Genomic DNA, 15,774 nt, shown 5'->3' on the forward strand with positions numbered 1-15,774 from the left:
CGCGACTCTGCACAGCGAATCGCGGCGCCTTAGACGACTGGGCCACCACCCACATTAAGCTGACACGCCGCGATATAACTGGAATACTGTTTCAAGCGTCGTTAAAACCAACTCACTCACTCACTCATCCACAAAGTTTCGCACGATTGGTATCCGGAGTGTCCCGCGCGAGTGATCGGGGTTGTCTTTCATAAAACATTTCGAAAACAGTGCCACAAAATATGCTTGTATGGAGACACAGGTGACACAGGTGACACAGCCGCAAGAGGTAAGTAAGTCTATGTATGGTTCGAAGTTTTCTCAAGTGATTTCATTTCACCTCGCTGAATAGTGTATTGAAAGTCGGTTGCGTCAGGCACAGATGTAGGCCTCGTCCATTGTGTCTGCATGGTAAAGTTGGAAAAGATTTAAGTGCCTCACGTCACGTGCTTGTTAAGATTCACAAAGAGTGAATATCACAGACTGTTCGAGACCAAAACATCGCCACAAAACTGAATTACAGGAGGGAGAATTTGAACTTTCCAATACTTAACATTCCCTTTATGTCGAGCAATATTCTATCAGCTCCAGCCTGTGCTGTCTACAGTTAAAATAGCGTCATACGACTCTGGCTCAAAAGGTGTTTGATCAAGGTTACAACATTCAAGGCCTAAATTAAGCTTTCAAAATGTCTAATGGTAGCCATCGAGAGGACATTTCCAAATCATTTAATGTGACGCTACTGTGACAAAAATGAAATCCGATGCAATTCCCTATTTTTCTTTGTACCACATGCTTCCGTGTTTGTTCCGGTGATACTTGACTTGGATTTGCATGTCTTTGTCACGTGCCACCTGTGGGACAGGATACCCTTACGTTTTATCGCTCATCTGATTTCATTACTATTTGATAGTGATAACAAGGACAAAACCCTTTCCATTCTCACAAGATTTCTTCATCAAAAGCAAAGTCGATTGTACGATTCCGACTGAATCATGAGCATGTGTTGTATTCCCGACATGGGTACAATGTGTGAGGCCCGTTTCTGGTGTCCCCCGCCGTGATATTGCTGGAATATTGCTAAAAGCGGCGTAAAACTATACTCACTCACTCCATTAATGCATGTTCAGGAACAACTGCCGCCTCGCTTTTTTAACATAGTATTCAAGTGGTGAGTGGGTTAAATTTTACATCGCATCGGCAATAATTCAGCCATATAGCGAACATAGTATTCAATGAAGCGTTGGACACAACACAACTATATTAGCTCGTGCCAGGATCCGATGAGCTACGGTCCTAATCCCAGATTCGCCCTGCGCATGCTCCTTGGTGTCACTCACTCACTCACTCACGCACACACGCACGCACGCACGCACGCACGCAAGCATGCACTCACTCTCTCACTCACTATCTCACTCACTCAAACCCACTCACTCACTCACTCACTCACTCACGCGCGCACGCACGCGCGCACGCACGCACGCACGCACGCACGCACTCACTCACTCACTCACCCACTCACTATTTCACTCACTCACTCACTCACTATCTCACTCACTCACTCACTCACTCTCACTCTCTCACTCACTCACTCACTCACCCACACACACACACTCACTTACTCACTCACTCACTCACTCACTCACTCACTCACTCTCTCACTCAACTGGTCATATGGTTGTACAGATGCAAAACTTACCTCTGTCAACTACGTTGATCATCTCCACGTTTTTCTGATGAGCCAATGCCCCGAAGAAGCTAAACACCATCATACTTGCAAAAACCCCAACGCCGAGAGTTACACCATACACTATGAAGGAGTCTCTGCAAACAATAGAGAGCCATGATGTTTCATTTCTTATACCAGCCGTGATATTGCTGGAATATTGCTTAAAGCGGCGTAAAACCACACTCACTCACTCATATCTTATGCTAATGACAATACCTGCTCATGAAACGAAATTAATTGAAATAAATTATATAAAGTATAAAATAACCACTAAAAACAACATAATGTCAATGCTTGCTCATGAAATTAATTAACTAAATTAACTATAACGTTAAATCTGAAAACAATAGTATTCATGATGGATAGTGGCAAACTTATGCCAACACTTGCTCATGAAAAACATAATTTAATTAAATTAAATATACGTAATGTCTGAAAACAAGAGAAGCCACGATGCATCGTTTCTTATATGCCGATGGCAATAACTTTTCATGAAATTGAATTAGTTGAATTAAATTAACTGACTGAGGTGCGCGTTGTCTTCATATGTATTTGTTTTACATTGTTAATTGAATTACTGCCTTTAACAATGCAGCGCTAAGAATTAATGTGAACATGTATACGTCAAATGGCCCATTACACTGATAATGATAGGTCACGTATCTGTTGAGGGCCAGGTGAGCTAGGAAGTGATGAAGCTAAAACTGACCTCAGTGCTGTAGAGGTGAAGCGTTTGTAGCTTGCCAGGGTGCTGATGATGCCTGTTGTCATCCCCGTTGTATACAGTGCACTGAGAAATGCAGAGCTCCACGTCTGAATGGAAATATAGTCTCATGATATACCAAAAGATCTCAAGAAACCATGATAAAGAGTTACATACATATGAAAATGGCCAAAATCATGATTTACGAACGTTTATCGCTAATCAATTTACTGTTCGCCCTTATAACAGTGGCCACCTCCGTGGTAGAGCGTTCGCCCGGAGAGCTGAAGGTCCGTGGTCCGATCCCCGGCCGCGTCATACCAAAGGTGCAATAATCTAAGTGCAATAATCTTGGACGCAAAGTTAAACCCCATTTCGCCTCACCTCTTTTCTGTTCGGTTGTAGACAGAACACACACACACACACGCACACATACACACGCACACATACACACACACGCACACACGCACGCACACACACACACACGCATGCACGTCGCTAAATAAGTGCAATAATCTTGGACGCGACGTTAAACCCCATTTCACCTCACCTAACCTTATAACGGAATGTTTATCGTTTGTCATTTAAATGTTCGCCCTTTCAACCAGGGCACAGTTGGGTACATGTGTACATATAGCAGGACAACTCACTGTCTCCTGTAACCTAGGGCCAAGAGGGGACCAAAACTTTGAAAAGGAGGAGGGGGTTAGGCAGTGGTGCTGCACACTCCCCAGGAAACAAAGTGAAAAGCAACAGCATGACAGAGGGGCGGGTTTACACGTACACAAAGTAGGTGTCTTAAAATAAGAGGCGTGGGCACCTTGCACACGCCTACTTCCGGTCTGAGTGTTCTAAGGCACAGCATGGCTTTGCCGTGTTTGGAGCCATCGATAGTGGGTATGAATCCAAATTCGCCCAATTAATGATCCTTGATTTGTGAGGGCCACATACCAGAGTTCAAGTAAGTATATGTTTGCCACGTTTTGGGAAACGCCATGATACAACTAAAATACTGTCCAAAGCGGCGTAAAACTGCACTCATTTAAACACGTAAAGCAAACCTTACCTGTACGTCCAAAAGACGGTCCGAGGAGGGATAGAGGAGGTACCTCACACCCTCCAGTGATCCCGGTAACGTCATGCCTCTTATAAACAGTGTCAGAAGGAGGACGAAGATGAGTGGCACCGTGACGAGCACCAACTGGAGAGACGGTCAATTGACAGTCAGTGAGGGTCTGACCATGTGGTATCATGTTCCAGAAAATACACGACAATAATATGTTGTTTTGAATGCTGAAAGAATTGTAATGTGAAGAAAGACTCAATGTTAGGTGCCTCCTTACAGAGAACAGAGTGGATGTATTTAAACAGTGACTGAAAACAGACATACAGTCTCCAAAATTATAACCATTCCAAGACCAATCCCAAACCCTGCACATACACCCTCCACACCATCCACACCACACCACACTGCACCACACCCATCAAACCACCCCATCCCACACCACACACTACCATACACTACCCATTACCACACCATACCCATCACAACACACCGAACCGCACTGCACCACAACCATCAAACCACCCCATCCCACACCACACACTACCATACACTACCCATTACCACACCATACCCATCACAACACACCGAACCGCACTGCACCACACCCATCAAACCACCCCATCCCACACCACACACTACCATACACTACACATTACCACACCATACCCATCACAACACACCGAACCGCACTGCACCACAACCATCAAACCACCCCATCCCACACCACACACTACCATACATTACACATTACCACACCATACCCATCACAACACACCGAACCGCACTGCACCACAACCATCAAACCAAACCACCCCACACCACACCCATCACACCACACCACACTGCACCACAGCCATCAAACCACCACATCCCACACCACACCCACCACACCACTCCACACCACACTGCACCACACCCATCAAACCACCCCATCCCACACCATACCACACCCACCACACCACACCAGACCACACTGCACCACACCCATCAAACCAACCCACCCCACACCACACCCATCACACCACACCGCACTGCACCACAACCATCAAACCAACCCACCCCACACCACACCCACCACACCACACCACACCACACCACACCACACCACACCACACCACACCACACTGCACCACACCCATCCAACCACCCCAGACCACCACACCACACTACACACCACACTACACACCACACTGCACCACACTATGCACCACACTACACACCACACTGCACCACACCCATCAAACCACCCCACACCACCACACTACACTACACACCACACTATGCACCACACTATGCACCACACTACACACCACACTGCACCACACCCATCCAACCACCCCAGACCACCACATTACACTACACACCACACTATGCACCACACCCATCAAACCACACTACACACCACACACCACACCACACCACACCACACCACACCACACCTATCACACCCGCCACATGTGTCAATCACACCCTTTGCTGTTTCATTCTGTGAAAATGATAACTCGGTCACTTTAACAGCAAGAAGTGTTATGTTGTGCAAATGGGCTGATTTATTTTCCATACCTTTCCAATGACCTTAACTCCCAAGAGCAAAGGAGCAAATATGAGAACCACGGTGCCGAACCTACATCCGACCAGCTCCCACTGAAGTCCCCCGGGGTCTTCGATTCCAGAGGAAATTTGCAAGACTCGATTACTGCAATATAAAGGAAAAACACATCTTCATTCATAAAAAAGTACGTGGCCTGATGTTCATAACGCAGGTCGCCACTGCATACGCTTCTAAGACTCATTTCTCGAGAGTAGACAATGACATGCACGGAATAAATCCTTTATTGCTGCGTCCATTTACAGCGGCATTAAACCCTAAACAATCACTCACTCACAAAACCTGAAAACCAGAATAGCAGAAGTACACACTAGATGAATTTATTGGATGCATTAACACTTGAGCTTTTTTCTCATCAAATATTATATAATCAATTTGTAATGAAAGTTTCCTTTTAAAATTTATAGATTTGTTTCCAAAAGAAACAAATATTATTTCTATAAAATAATAATGAGCATAAGGTGTCACGTCATATAGCATGGCCAGAATACATGGATATACAGTAAACAACGGTTATAACGAACTCAAAGGGACCACTAATTTTAGTTCGTTATAACCGTAGTTCGTTATAAGCATATATACAGCATATGTACAACAAGTGGCCGGGACTAAAAATAAGTTCGTTATATCGGTCAGTTCGTTATAAGCGTGTTCGTTATAACCGTAGTTTACTGTACCTGTATCATACAATATTCAAAATAGGATAAAAACATACACAAACGTAAATTATTTTTATGTTCAGTGCTACAAGCCGCGTGTTAAAATACTATGTTTAAAAACGTCATTCCACTTGGGCCTAAGCATGGACCAGTCAAACATAAAGGAGATACTATATAGTCAGTAGGTCTAGGTAAATATATAAAACTGATTTAAACATAGAGTAAAATATGTTTTGAAAATATGCTGTAGAGGTTTCTGCAAATATTTGACAATTAAAGTTAGGACAACTATAAAATATACAGTTTGTTACTATAAAATAGTTATTGACAATCTAGAACATATAGAACGGCAAGCACAACGATGGTCACAAAGTTCTACCAAATTCCTATCATGTATTGATCTTGTCAAGGATGTCATGTATGCTAATTTAGGAGACTATACACAAACTGTATTTGTTTTTTGCGTCACAAGCAGTTTACAAACTTATTTCATGCTGTCATGATCTTGACCTTTAAAGCTAGCCATTCATACGTCATTGAAGACGACTTAAACATATACACAGATTAGTTCAAGTGTGAATGAAACAGTACAGAGAGATTTTAAATTGGATTTTAAACTTATTTTCAAACACTGCCAAGCCTACCATTTTAATTTTAAATGACAAATTGACTTTCTTGGAAAGGAGGATCTTTATTAAATCTTTTCCGAACAGAAAACGTTGATGCGAAGGCTACATTCTTTTAAAATAAAAAAGCCTCCTTTCGTTGCCAAAGACATGAAGAACATGTGATCGGAATATCATACTGATATGCTCAGTAGTGTGGAAGAAGAATTTGTGTAAGTTCCATCCGCTGACCACAGTGACCGGATCCTAACATGGCTAAGGGCCACAACCCTATACAACTATCTCTTCTAATGATACTATACATTAAAAAACAGTATAATGTCACTGTGTTCATATATGAGTGAGTGGGTATGGTTTTACGCCGCTTTTAGCAATATTCCAGCAATATCACGGCGGGGGACACCAGAAATGGGCTTCACACATTGTACCCATGTCGGTAATCGAACCCGGGTCTTCGGCGTAACGAAGGCTTTAACCACTAGGCTACCCGGCCGCCCCGTTCATATATTATGATTGCGCTTTGCCAATATACAGAGTGGCCTTCATACAGGTGTGGAACATGATATGTTTCCACCTGGGCCTTACTCAAAGTATTCTTCACCAGGAGACGACAGTCTTCTAGGCATGTAGGAGTCTCCACTCGAATTAAAGGGTAGGGTTTGACCGTCGACGCATGACCGGGTGTTCCAGTAGTTATTGCAGGTTGTCCATGGCTGGACGGTGGACCCTGACTGGAAGAGGTAGTACATCCCCCATGACGGGATGACGCCATACATTGGGTGAATCACTGCATTCACTACGACCATTCCCACGCCTACACCTGCAACAAGGAAAAAAAGAATACAGTTTTGACAACGACCACTCATGTCCCTACCTATATCTGCACTTGCAACAAGGAAAATAAGAATACAGTTTTCACAACGACCACTCATGTCCCTACCTATATCTGCATTTGCAACAAGGAAAATAAGAATACAGTTTTCACAACGATCACTCATGTCCCTACCTATATCTGCACTTGCAACAAGGAAAATAAGAATACAGTTTTCACAACGACCACTCATGTCCCTACCTATATCTGCACCTGCAACAAGGAAAATAAGAATACAGTTTTCACAACGACCACTCATGTCCCTACCTATATCTGCACTTGCAACAAGGAAAATAAGAATACAGTTTTGACAACGACCACTCATGTCCCTACCTATATCTGCATTTGCAACAAGGAAAATAAGAATACAGTTTTCACAACGACCACTCATGTCCCTACCTATATCTGCACTTGCAACAAGGAAAATAAGAATACAGTTTTCACAACGACCACTCATGTCCCTACCTATATCTGCACCTGCAACAAGGAAAATAAGAATACAGTTTTCACAACGACCACTCATGTCCCTACCTATATCTGCACTTGCAACAAGGAAAATAAGAATACAGTTTTCACAACGACCACTCATGTCCCTACCTATATCTGCACTTGCAACAAGGAAAATAAGAATACAGTTTTCACAACGACCACTCATGTCCCTACCTATATCTGCATTTGCAACAAGGAAAATAAGAATACAGTTTTCACAACGACCACTCATGTCCCTACCTATATCTGCACCTGCAACAAAAAGGGAAGACACACAGTCTTCCTGATGACCAACCCCAACCTAACCCGTAAAAGGTGAGAAATGCAGGTTCCATTACGTTCAACCCTACCCTGTTACTGTTACAGGCTCTTAAAGACCTTTCCAGCGCCTACCCACACTTGCTAGGAGGAATTGCTCGGCCACCTCGAGATCGAGATCGAGAGAGAGAGAGAGAGAGAGAGAGAGAGAGAGAGAGAGAGAGAAGATATGACTGACTATGTGGCTGAGAGAGAGGGAGACTGGCTGTAGCTGAGAGAGACAGAGACAGAGTGAGATAAGATATGACTGACTATGTGGCTGAGAGAGAGGGAGACTGGCTGTAGCTGAGAGAGACAGGGACAGAGTGAGATAAGATATGACTGACTGTGTGGCTGAGAGAGAGGGAGACTGGCTGTAGCTGAGAGAGACAGAGACAGAGTGAGATAAGATATGACTGACTGTGTGGCTGAGAGAGAGGGAGACTGGCTGTAGCTGAGAGAGACAGAGTGAGATAAGATATGACTGACTATGTGGCTGAGAGAGAGGGAGACTGGCTGTAGCTGAGAGAGACAGAGACAGAGTGAGATAAGATATGACTGACTGTGTGGCTGAGAGAGTGGGGACTGGCTGTAGCTGAGAGAGACAGAGAGAGAGAGAGAGAGAGAGAGAGAGAGAGATAAGATATGACTGACTGTGTGGCTGAGACACAGAGGGGGGAGGGGGACTGGCTGTAGCTGAGAGAGAAAGAGAGACAATGTGAGATAAGATATGACTGACTGTGTGGCTGTGTGTGTGTGAGAGAGAGAGAGAAAGAGAGAGAGAGAGAGAGAAGATATGACTGACTGTGTGGCTGAGAGAGAGAAAGAGAGAGAGAGAGAGACAGAGTGAGATAAGATATGACTGACTGTGTGGCTGTGTGTGTGTGTGAGAGAGAGAGAGAGAGAGAGAGAGAGAGAAGATATGACTGACTGTGTGGCTGAGAGAGAGAAAGAGAGAGAGAGACATAGTGAGATAAGATATGACTGACTGTGTGGCTGTGTGTGTGTGAGAGAGAGAGAAAGAGAGAGAGAGAGAGAGAGAGAGAGAGAGAAGATATGACTGACTGTGTGGCTGAGAGAGAGAAAGAGAGAGAGAGAGACAGAGTGAGATAAGATATGACTGACTGTGTGGCTGTGTGTGTGTGAGAGAGAGAGAGAGAGAAAGAGAGAGAGAGAGAGAAGATATGACTGACTGTGTGGCTGATAGAGAGAGGGGGGTGAGGATGTAAAGAAATATAAGTGGGGGAGGGAAAGTTGCTTTATATTATACAGCAACATCATGGCCGCCTGTAAGAGTGAGAGTTTATCCATATAACAATATCTGCCCCGTCATATATACTTGAATATTTGTGACAAAGAAACACAAAAGAGAGTGCGAATTAGATTTTTTACTTAAACACACCAATGCAGATTGATTCTGTTATTCTTTCAAAATGTCAAATACCGACACAACTGTGAGATATGGGGCCCGGGACAGACACGCCATTGTAGTATACAAAATATGAATTTTGAAATCTATATAAGAATTGGTACAAATTATTTTCCCTAGATATGTATGTAACGTCTAAAGCAAAGATGATGCGATATTACTAGTATTTTGTATTTCCATTAACGCGCAGGTATTTCACTTCTGTTGAAAAACGTTTATATGGTAGAAGTCTCAAAGTAAGACATGTCCAGCATATCTAGTTTATCTCTCGTGATGTACAAAATACTGAAAATAATTATATGAACAACATAGCGTGTTCGAGATGTTTCTATCTGAACTACTGAATTGAATAAGAGTGTAGATGGTACATATGTTTCGTGAAATAATGCTTACCAGATAATGAGAGTGTAGATGGTACATACGTTTCATGAAATAATGCTTACCAGATAATGAGAGTGTAGATGGTACATACGTTTCATGAAATAATGCTTACCAGATAATGAGAGTGTAGATGGTACATATGTTTCATGAAATAATGCTTACCAGACAATGAGAGTGTAGATGGTACATATGTTTCATGAAATAATGCTTACCAGATAATGAGAGTGTAGATGGTACATACGTTTCATGAAATAATGCTTACCAGATAATGAGAGTGTAGATGGTACATACGTTTCATGAAATAATGCTTACCAGATAATGAGAGTGTAGATGGTACATATGTTTCATGAAATAATGCTTAGCAGACAATGAGAGTGTAGATGGTACATATGTTTCATGAAATAATGCTTACCAGATAATGAGAGTGTAGATGGTACATACGTTTCATGAATTAATGCTTACCACATATTGAGAGTGAAGATGGTACCTTTTGTTTCATGAAATAATGCTTATCAGACAATTAGAGTATAGATGGTACAAACGTTTCATGAATTAATGCTTACCAGACAATGAGAGTGTAGATGGTACATATGTTTCATGAAATAATGCTTACCAGATAATGAGAGTGTGGATGGTACATATGTTTCGTGAAATAATGCTTACCAGATAATGAGAGTGTAGATGGTACATACGTTTCATGAAATAATGCTTACCAGATAATGAGAGTGTAGATGGTACATATGTTTCATGAAATAATGCTTACCAGACAATGAGAGTGTAGATGGTACATATGTTTCATGAAATAATGCTTACCAGATAATACGAGCATAGATGGTACATATGTTTCATGAAATAATGCTTACCAGATAATGAGAGTGTAGATGGTACATACGTTTCATGAAATAATGCTTACCAGATAATGAGAGTGTAGATGGTACATACGTTTCATGAAATAATGCTTACCAGATAATGAGAGTGTAGATGGTACATATGTTTCATGAAATAATGCTTACCAGACAATGAGAGTATAGATGGTACATATGTTTCATGAATTAATGCTTACCAGATAATGAGAGTGTAGATGGTACATACGTTTCATGAATTAATGCTTACCACATATTGAGAGTGAAGATGGTACCTTTTGTTTCGTGAAATAATGCTTACTAGACAATGAGAGTATAGATGGTACATATGTTTCATGAAATAATGCTTACCAGATAATGAGAGTGTAGATGGTACATATGTTTCATGAAATAATGTTTAACACATATTGAGAGTGAAGATGGTACCTTTTGTTTCATGAAATAATGCTTATCAGACAATTAGAGTATAGATGGTACATACGTTTCATGAATTAATGCTTACCAGACAATGAGAGTGTAGATGGTACATATGTTTCATGAAATAATGCTTACCAGACAATGAGAGTGTGGATGGTACATATGTTTCATGAAATAATGCTTACCAGATAATGAGAGTATAGATGGTACATATGTTTCATGAATTAATGCTTACCACATATTGAGAGTGAAGATGGTACCTTTTGTTTCATGAAATAATGCTTACCACATATTGACAGTGAAGATGATACCTTTTGTTTCATGAAATAATGCTTACCAGATAATGAGAGTATAGATGGTACATACGTTTAATGAATTAATGCTTACCAGATAATGAGAGTGTGGATAGTACATATGTTTCAAGAAATAATGCTTACCAGATAATGAGAGTGTAGATGGTACATATGTTTCATGAAATAATGCTTAACACATATTGAGAGTGAAGATGGTACCTTTTGTTTCATGAAATAATGCTTACCAGACAATGAGAGTATAGATGGTACATACGGTTCATGAATTAATGCTTATCAGATAATGAGAGTGTGGATGGTATATATGTTTCATGAAATAATGCTTACCAGATAATGAGAGTATAGATGCTACATATGTTTCATGAATTAATGCTTACCACATATTGAGAGTGAAGATGGTACCTTTAGTTTCGTGAAATAATGCTTACCAGACAATGAGAGTATAGATGGTACATACGGTTCATGAATTAATGCTTATCAGATAATGAGAGTGTAGATGGTACATATGTTTCATGAAATAATGCTAACCAGACAATGAGAGTGAAGATGGTACATGTGTTTTATACAATGGTTGTGCCTGTCAGTGTAACCTTACCTCTGAAGAGTGGACTGAAGTTCCAGATGTGGGCTGGGCCTCTGCCGCAGAACTGCCCCAGACTTAGATCCATGTAGAAGATGGGGACTCCGATCAGCAGGAGAAAGATGGCGTAAAGGATCATGAAGACAACTGGGGAGTAGGACATGACAGAATGTCAATCACTGGATTGTCTGGTCCAGACTCGATTATTTACAGACCGCCGTCATATAGCCGACAGACAGTAGTTTTGAAATAAAATAAACTCAAAACCTCAAACTTGTAATTCAATATTTTAGCTTAGTTCAAATTAAATGAAATAAAATGTTTAAAACCTCACTTTAATTTCAGGTTTCTCTTTTTCTGTCATCATCTAATTCAGAACTGCAAGAACTATTTTAACAAATCATATCCCGTGTGAGTTTTCCAGCTAAACAATTATCTCCAAAAACGTACATTCCATGAATAAATATATTCTCGTACAAACCTAAATATTGTCGCTAAACGTTGAATTCGCAACGATACAATACTGTCCCAGTTATAATTTCAAAAGACTATTTTATTCAAGCAGTACTATATAAAGTAGCCCGTGAAGATCCGGGGTAGAATAGGTCTTCAGCAACCCATGATTGCCGTAAAAGGTGACTATGCTTCCCGTAAAAGTGAGTGAGTGAGTGAGTGAGTGAATACGGTTTTACGCCGCCTTTAGCAATATTCCAGCAATATCACGGCGGGGGACACCAGAAATGGGCTCTCGTAAAAGGCGACTAACGGGATCGGTTGGTCAAGCTCGCTGACTTGGTTGATGCATGTCATCGCATCCCAATTGCGTGGATCGATGCTCATGGTGTCAGTCACTGGATTGTCTGGTCCAGATTCGATTATTTACACACCGCCGTCATATAGCTGGAATATTGCTCAGTACGGCGTTAAACAACAAACAAAACTTAATAAAGTAAGCAAATGCTTCAGATGCCGAATATCGGTGTATACAATATTTTCCTCGTGTTATATCATTCAATATATATCATGAATTTGAGCTATTGCGCGGCCAAGAATTATGTAAGAGATTCTTGGATTAGAACCAGCGATCATGGATTCTGGCACAGAGCATTAAGGTGACTTTGACGATTGAGTAAACAGTGCTCCCACTAGGTTGACTGGGGTGAAAAACAAAGAATCACTTTATATACTTTGCCAGTCATATTGTGTCATGGTTGCATTGTATATATTTAGACGAGGCTGTCCACATTTCCACATCACAGTGCCTGTAAATTGTCTAAATTCTTACCTGCAAGTACCCGAATATTGTCTATTCATCTAAGTGTACCCTCAAGTTGTCAACTTGTCCTCACCTTACGCATATGTATTGCCAACATGAAAGCGTCCTAATAATGCCTACACGAACACGTTAGAACTCTAATATTGCCTACGTACGTGTCAAAATGAACGTGAAGTTAGGTAATAATTGAAGGGTTGGCATGGTTAGAATATATTATGTTCTCCGATCCGTGAAATGGTTTGAGTGAGTGAGTGAGTTGGTTTAACACCGCTTTTAACAGTATTCCAGTTATATCACGGCGTGTGGGAGGGAAGTCCGAAGTGATGCAGGTCTCAGACGTTTACCACTTCGGTGAAACCCACGAGCACGGGTATGAGGGTGACAAACCTAGAAACATAATCGGAGCGAACCGGGATTCGAACCCACAATCATAGGTTTCTGGCGTACCCAAGGGACGTAACTCTGCTCAGCAAATCGCAGCGCCTTAGACGACTGGGCCACCTATGCCCCCTGAAATGGTATGAATATGAGCAAGACATTCTAACACTGATCACTTACCTCCGCCGTGTCTGTAACACGTATAGGGGAACGACCATATATAGGAGTAATCTGTGGTGAAGGCCAACGCGGCCATGATAAACTCTGCATTGCAGGTCCAATGCTCCCGCTCCATGCCCTGAGAAACAGCTGTCTGGTCCTCGAATTCAAACCTAGTTACATGAATAGGTACCGCGGGTCCCGATGCAGAAGGCGCTTGGGTAGTTCTAAGAGGTTGCTCTTGCTCGGCAAATTCGTTGCTGAGAACCGTAGCTTCCTTGCTCTCGAGCTCCGCCATGTTTCGTGTGTCGCCTTCCTCTGCTAAAATGTAAACATATATTGTCAGGGTCAAACGGTATTTTCCTTAATTGATCCCTTATCCAATTGTCTACTTATGTCGTCAAATCAGGATAATTGTCCTTAAAGTTCATTTGCACGAAAGTCCCTATTAGAACGTGTTCTGTTTAAAAGCTACACGGTAAATTGTGGGGAAGGCAGATACTATCTCGGAGTTTATTTCAGTCGTTTGCATCAATCAGTAACACCTCCAAAGGTGTAGGACCGAGACGTCGAATTTAAAAAAAAAATTACTGTAGAACCGCGGCATCGATTAACGTCTAGGTACCGGGGCGTAAAATAGGTATAATCACTGAGGCTATACGAATCTACCGTACTATGAACAGGTGATGCATAACACACATATCTTCATCACTGAAGCGAAAGACGACTGGTGCATTACAATCATATCTTCATCACTGAAGCGAAAGACTACCGGTCTTCACGTGCACCCTCGACAGGAACCTTGAGCTGCTGTACGAGTCTACCATACTATAAACAGGTGATGCGTTACACACATATCTTCGTCACTGAAGCGAAAGACTACTGGTCTTCACCCTCGACAGGAACCTTGAGCTGCTGTACGAGTCTACCGTACTATAAACAGATGATGCGTTACACACATATCTTCGTCACTGAAGCGAAAGACTACTGGTCTTCACCCTCGACAGGAACCTTGAGCTGTTGTTCGAGTCTACCGTACTATAAACAGGTGATGCGTTATACACATATCTTCGTCACTGAAGCGAAAGACTACCGGTCTTCACCCTCGACAGGAACCTTGAGCTGCTGTACGAGTCTACCGTACTATAAACTGGTGATGCGTTACACACATATCTTCGTCACTGAAGCGAAAGACTACTGGTCTTCACCCTCGACAGGAACCTTGAGCTGCTGTACGAGTCTACCGTACTATAAACAGGTGATGCGTTACACACATATCTTCGTCACTGAAGCGAAAGACTACTGGTCTTCACCCTCGACAGGAACTTTCAGCTGCTGTACGAATCTACCGTACCATAATTACACACTATCTACATCTCTTTGACCAGACGCATACCACTCACGGAGATCCACGAGTTTAAGTCTTTCCTCCTGTCTGTACTGTCTACAACCGAACAGATAAGAGGTGAGGTTAAATGGGGTTTAACGTCGCGTCCAAGATTATTGCACTTATATAGCGACGTGTGTGTGTTTGTGTGGCTGCTTGTACTAGTCCGGACTGATGCCGATTTATAGTGCTAGCTCACTGAGATACCATGCCGCAGTTTAACATGAATACCCCACTCAGACACAGTATACTGACTCCGAGCCGACCAGTCCTTGTTTTAGCACACTAATGCCGAGCGCCAGACAGGGTAACAACAAGTACCATATTTTAACGTCTTTTGGTATGACGCGGCCGGGAATCGAACCCCGGACCTTCCGCTCTCCGGGCGGACGCTCTACCACTAGACCACGAAGGCGGTCCGAACAGAAAAGAAGAGACTTACGTCTGAGTGTTTGAATACATCCAATTAGCTTTTCAAAACCTGGGATTGCACCTGATCCCTGCTGTGTTTCAGCTAGAATTGCAGCCCATAATGCAGTGGGTGAGAGTTCAGCTGCGCACATCT

At 42.2% G+C, this 15,774-nt stretch overlaps 1 protein-coding gene across 2 annotated transcripts in view; it reads right to left on the minus strand.

Annotated features, from left to right (window-relative positions):
* The window catches only part of LOC139454467 (sodium- and chloride-dependent glycine transporter 1-like), a 28,011-nt gene that overhangs the window by 10,105 nt on the left and 2,132 nt on the right, over nt 1-15,774 (minus strand). For both annotated transcript variants that reach the window (XM_071236186.1, XM_071236187.1), the window contains exons 2-8: nt 13,844-14,143; nt 12,025-12,156; nt 6,957-7,191; nt 5,041-5,173; nt 3,478-3,612; nt 2,418-2,521; nt 1,679-1,803 (exon numbers count right to left, since the gene is read on the minus strand). In XM_071236186.1, coding sequence (XP_071092287.1) covers nt 1,679-1,803; nt 2,418-2,521; nt 3,478-3,612; nt 5,041-5,173; nt 6,957-7,191; nt 12,025-12,156; nt 13,844-14,120 — 1,141 coding nt within the window. In that variant the 5' untranslated portion in view covers nt 14,121-14,143. The remainder of the gene's footprint in view (nt 1-1,678; nt 1,804-2,417; nt 2,522-3,477; nt 3,613-5,040; nt 5,174-6,956; nt 7,192-12,024; nt 12,157-13,843; nt 14,144-15,774) is intronic.

This window comes from Haliotis cracherodii, unplaced genomic scaffold (assembly GCF_022045235.1).
Source record: "Haliotis cracherodii isolate W230 unplaced genomic scaffold, xgHalCrac1.p SCAF_10, whole genome shotgun sequence".
NCBI lineage: Eukaryota > Metazoa > Mollusca > Gastropoda > Lepetellida > Haliotidae > Haliotis > Haliotis cracherodii.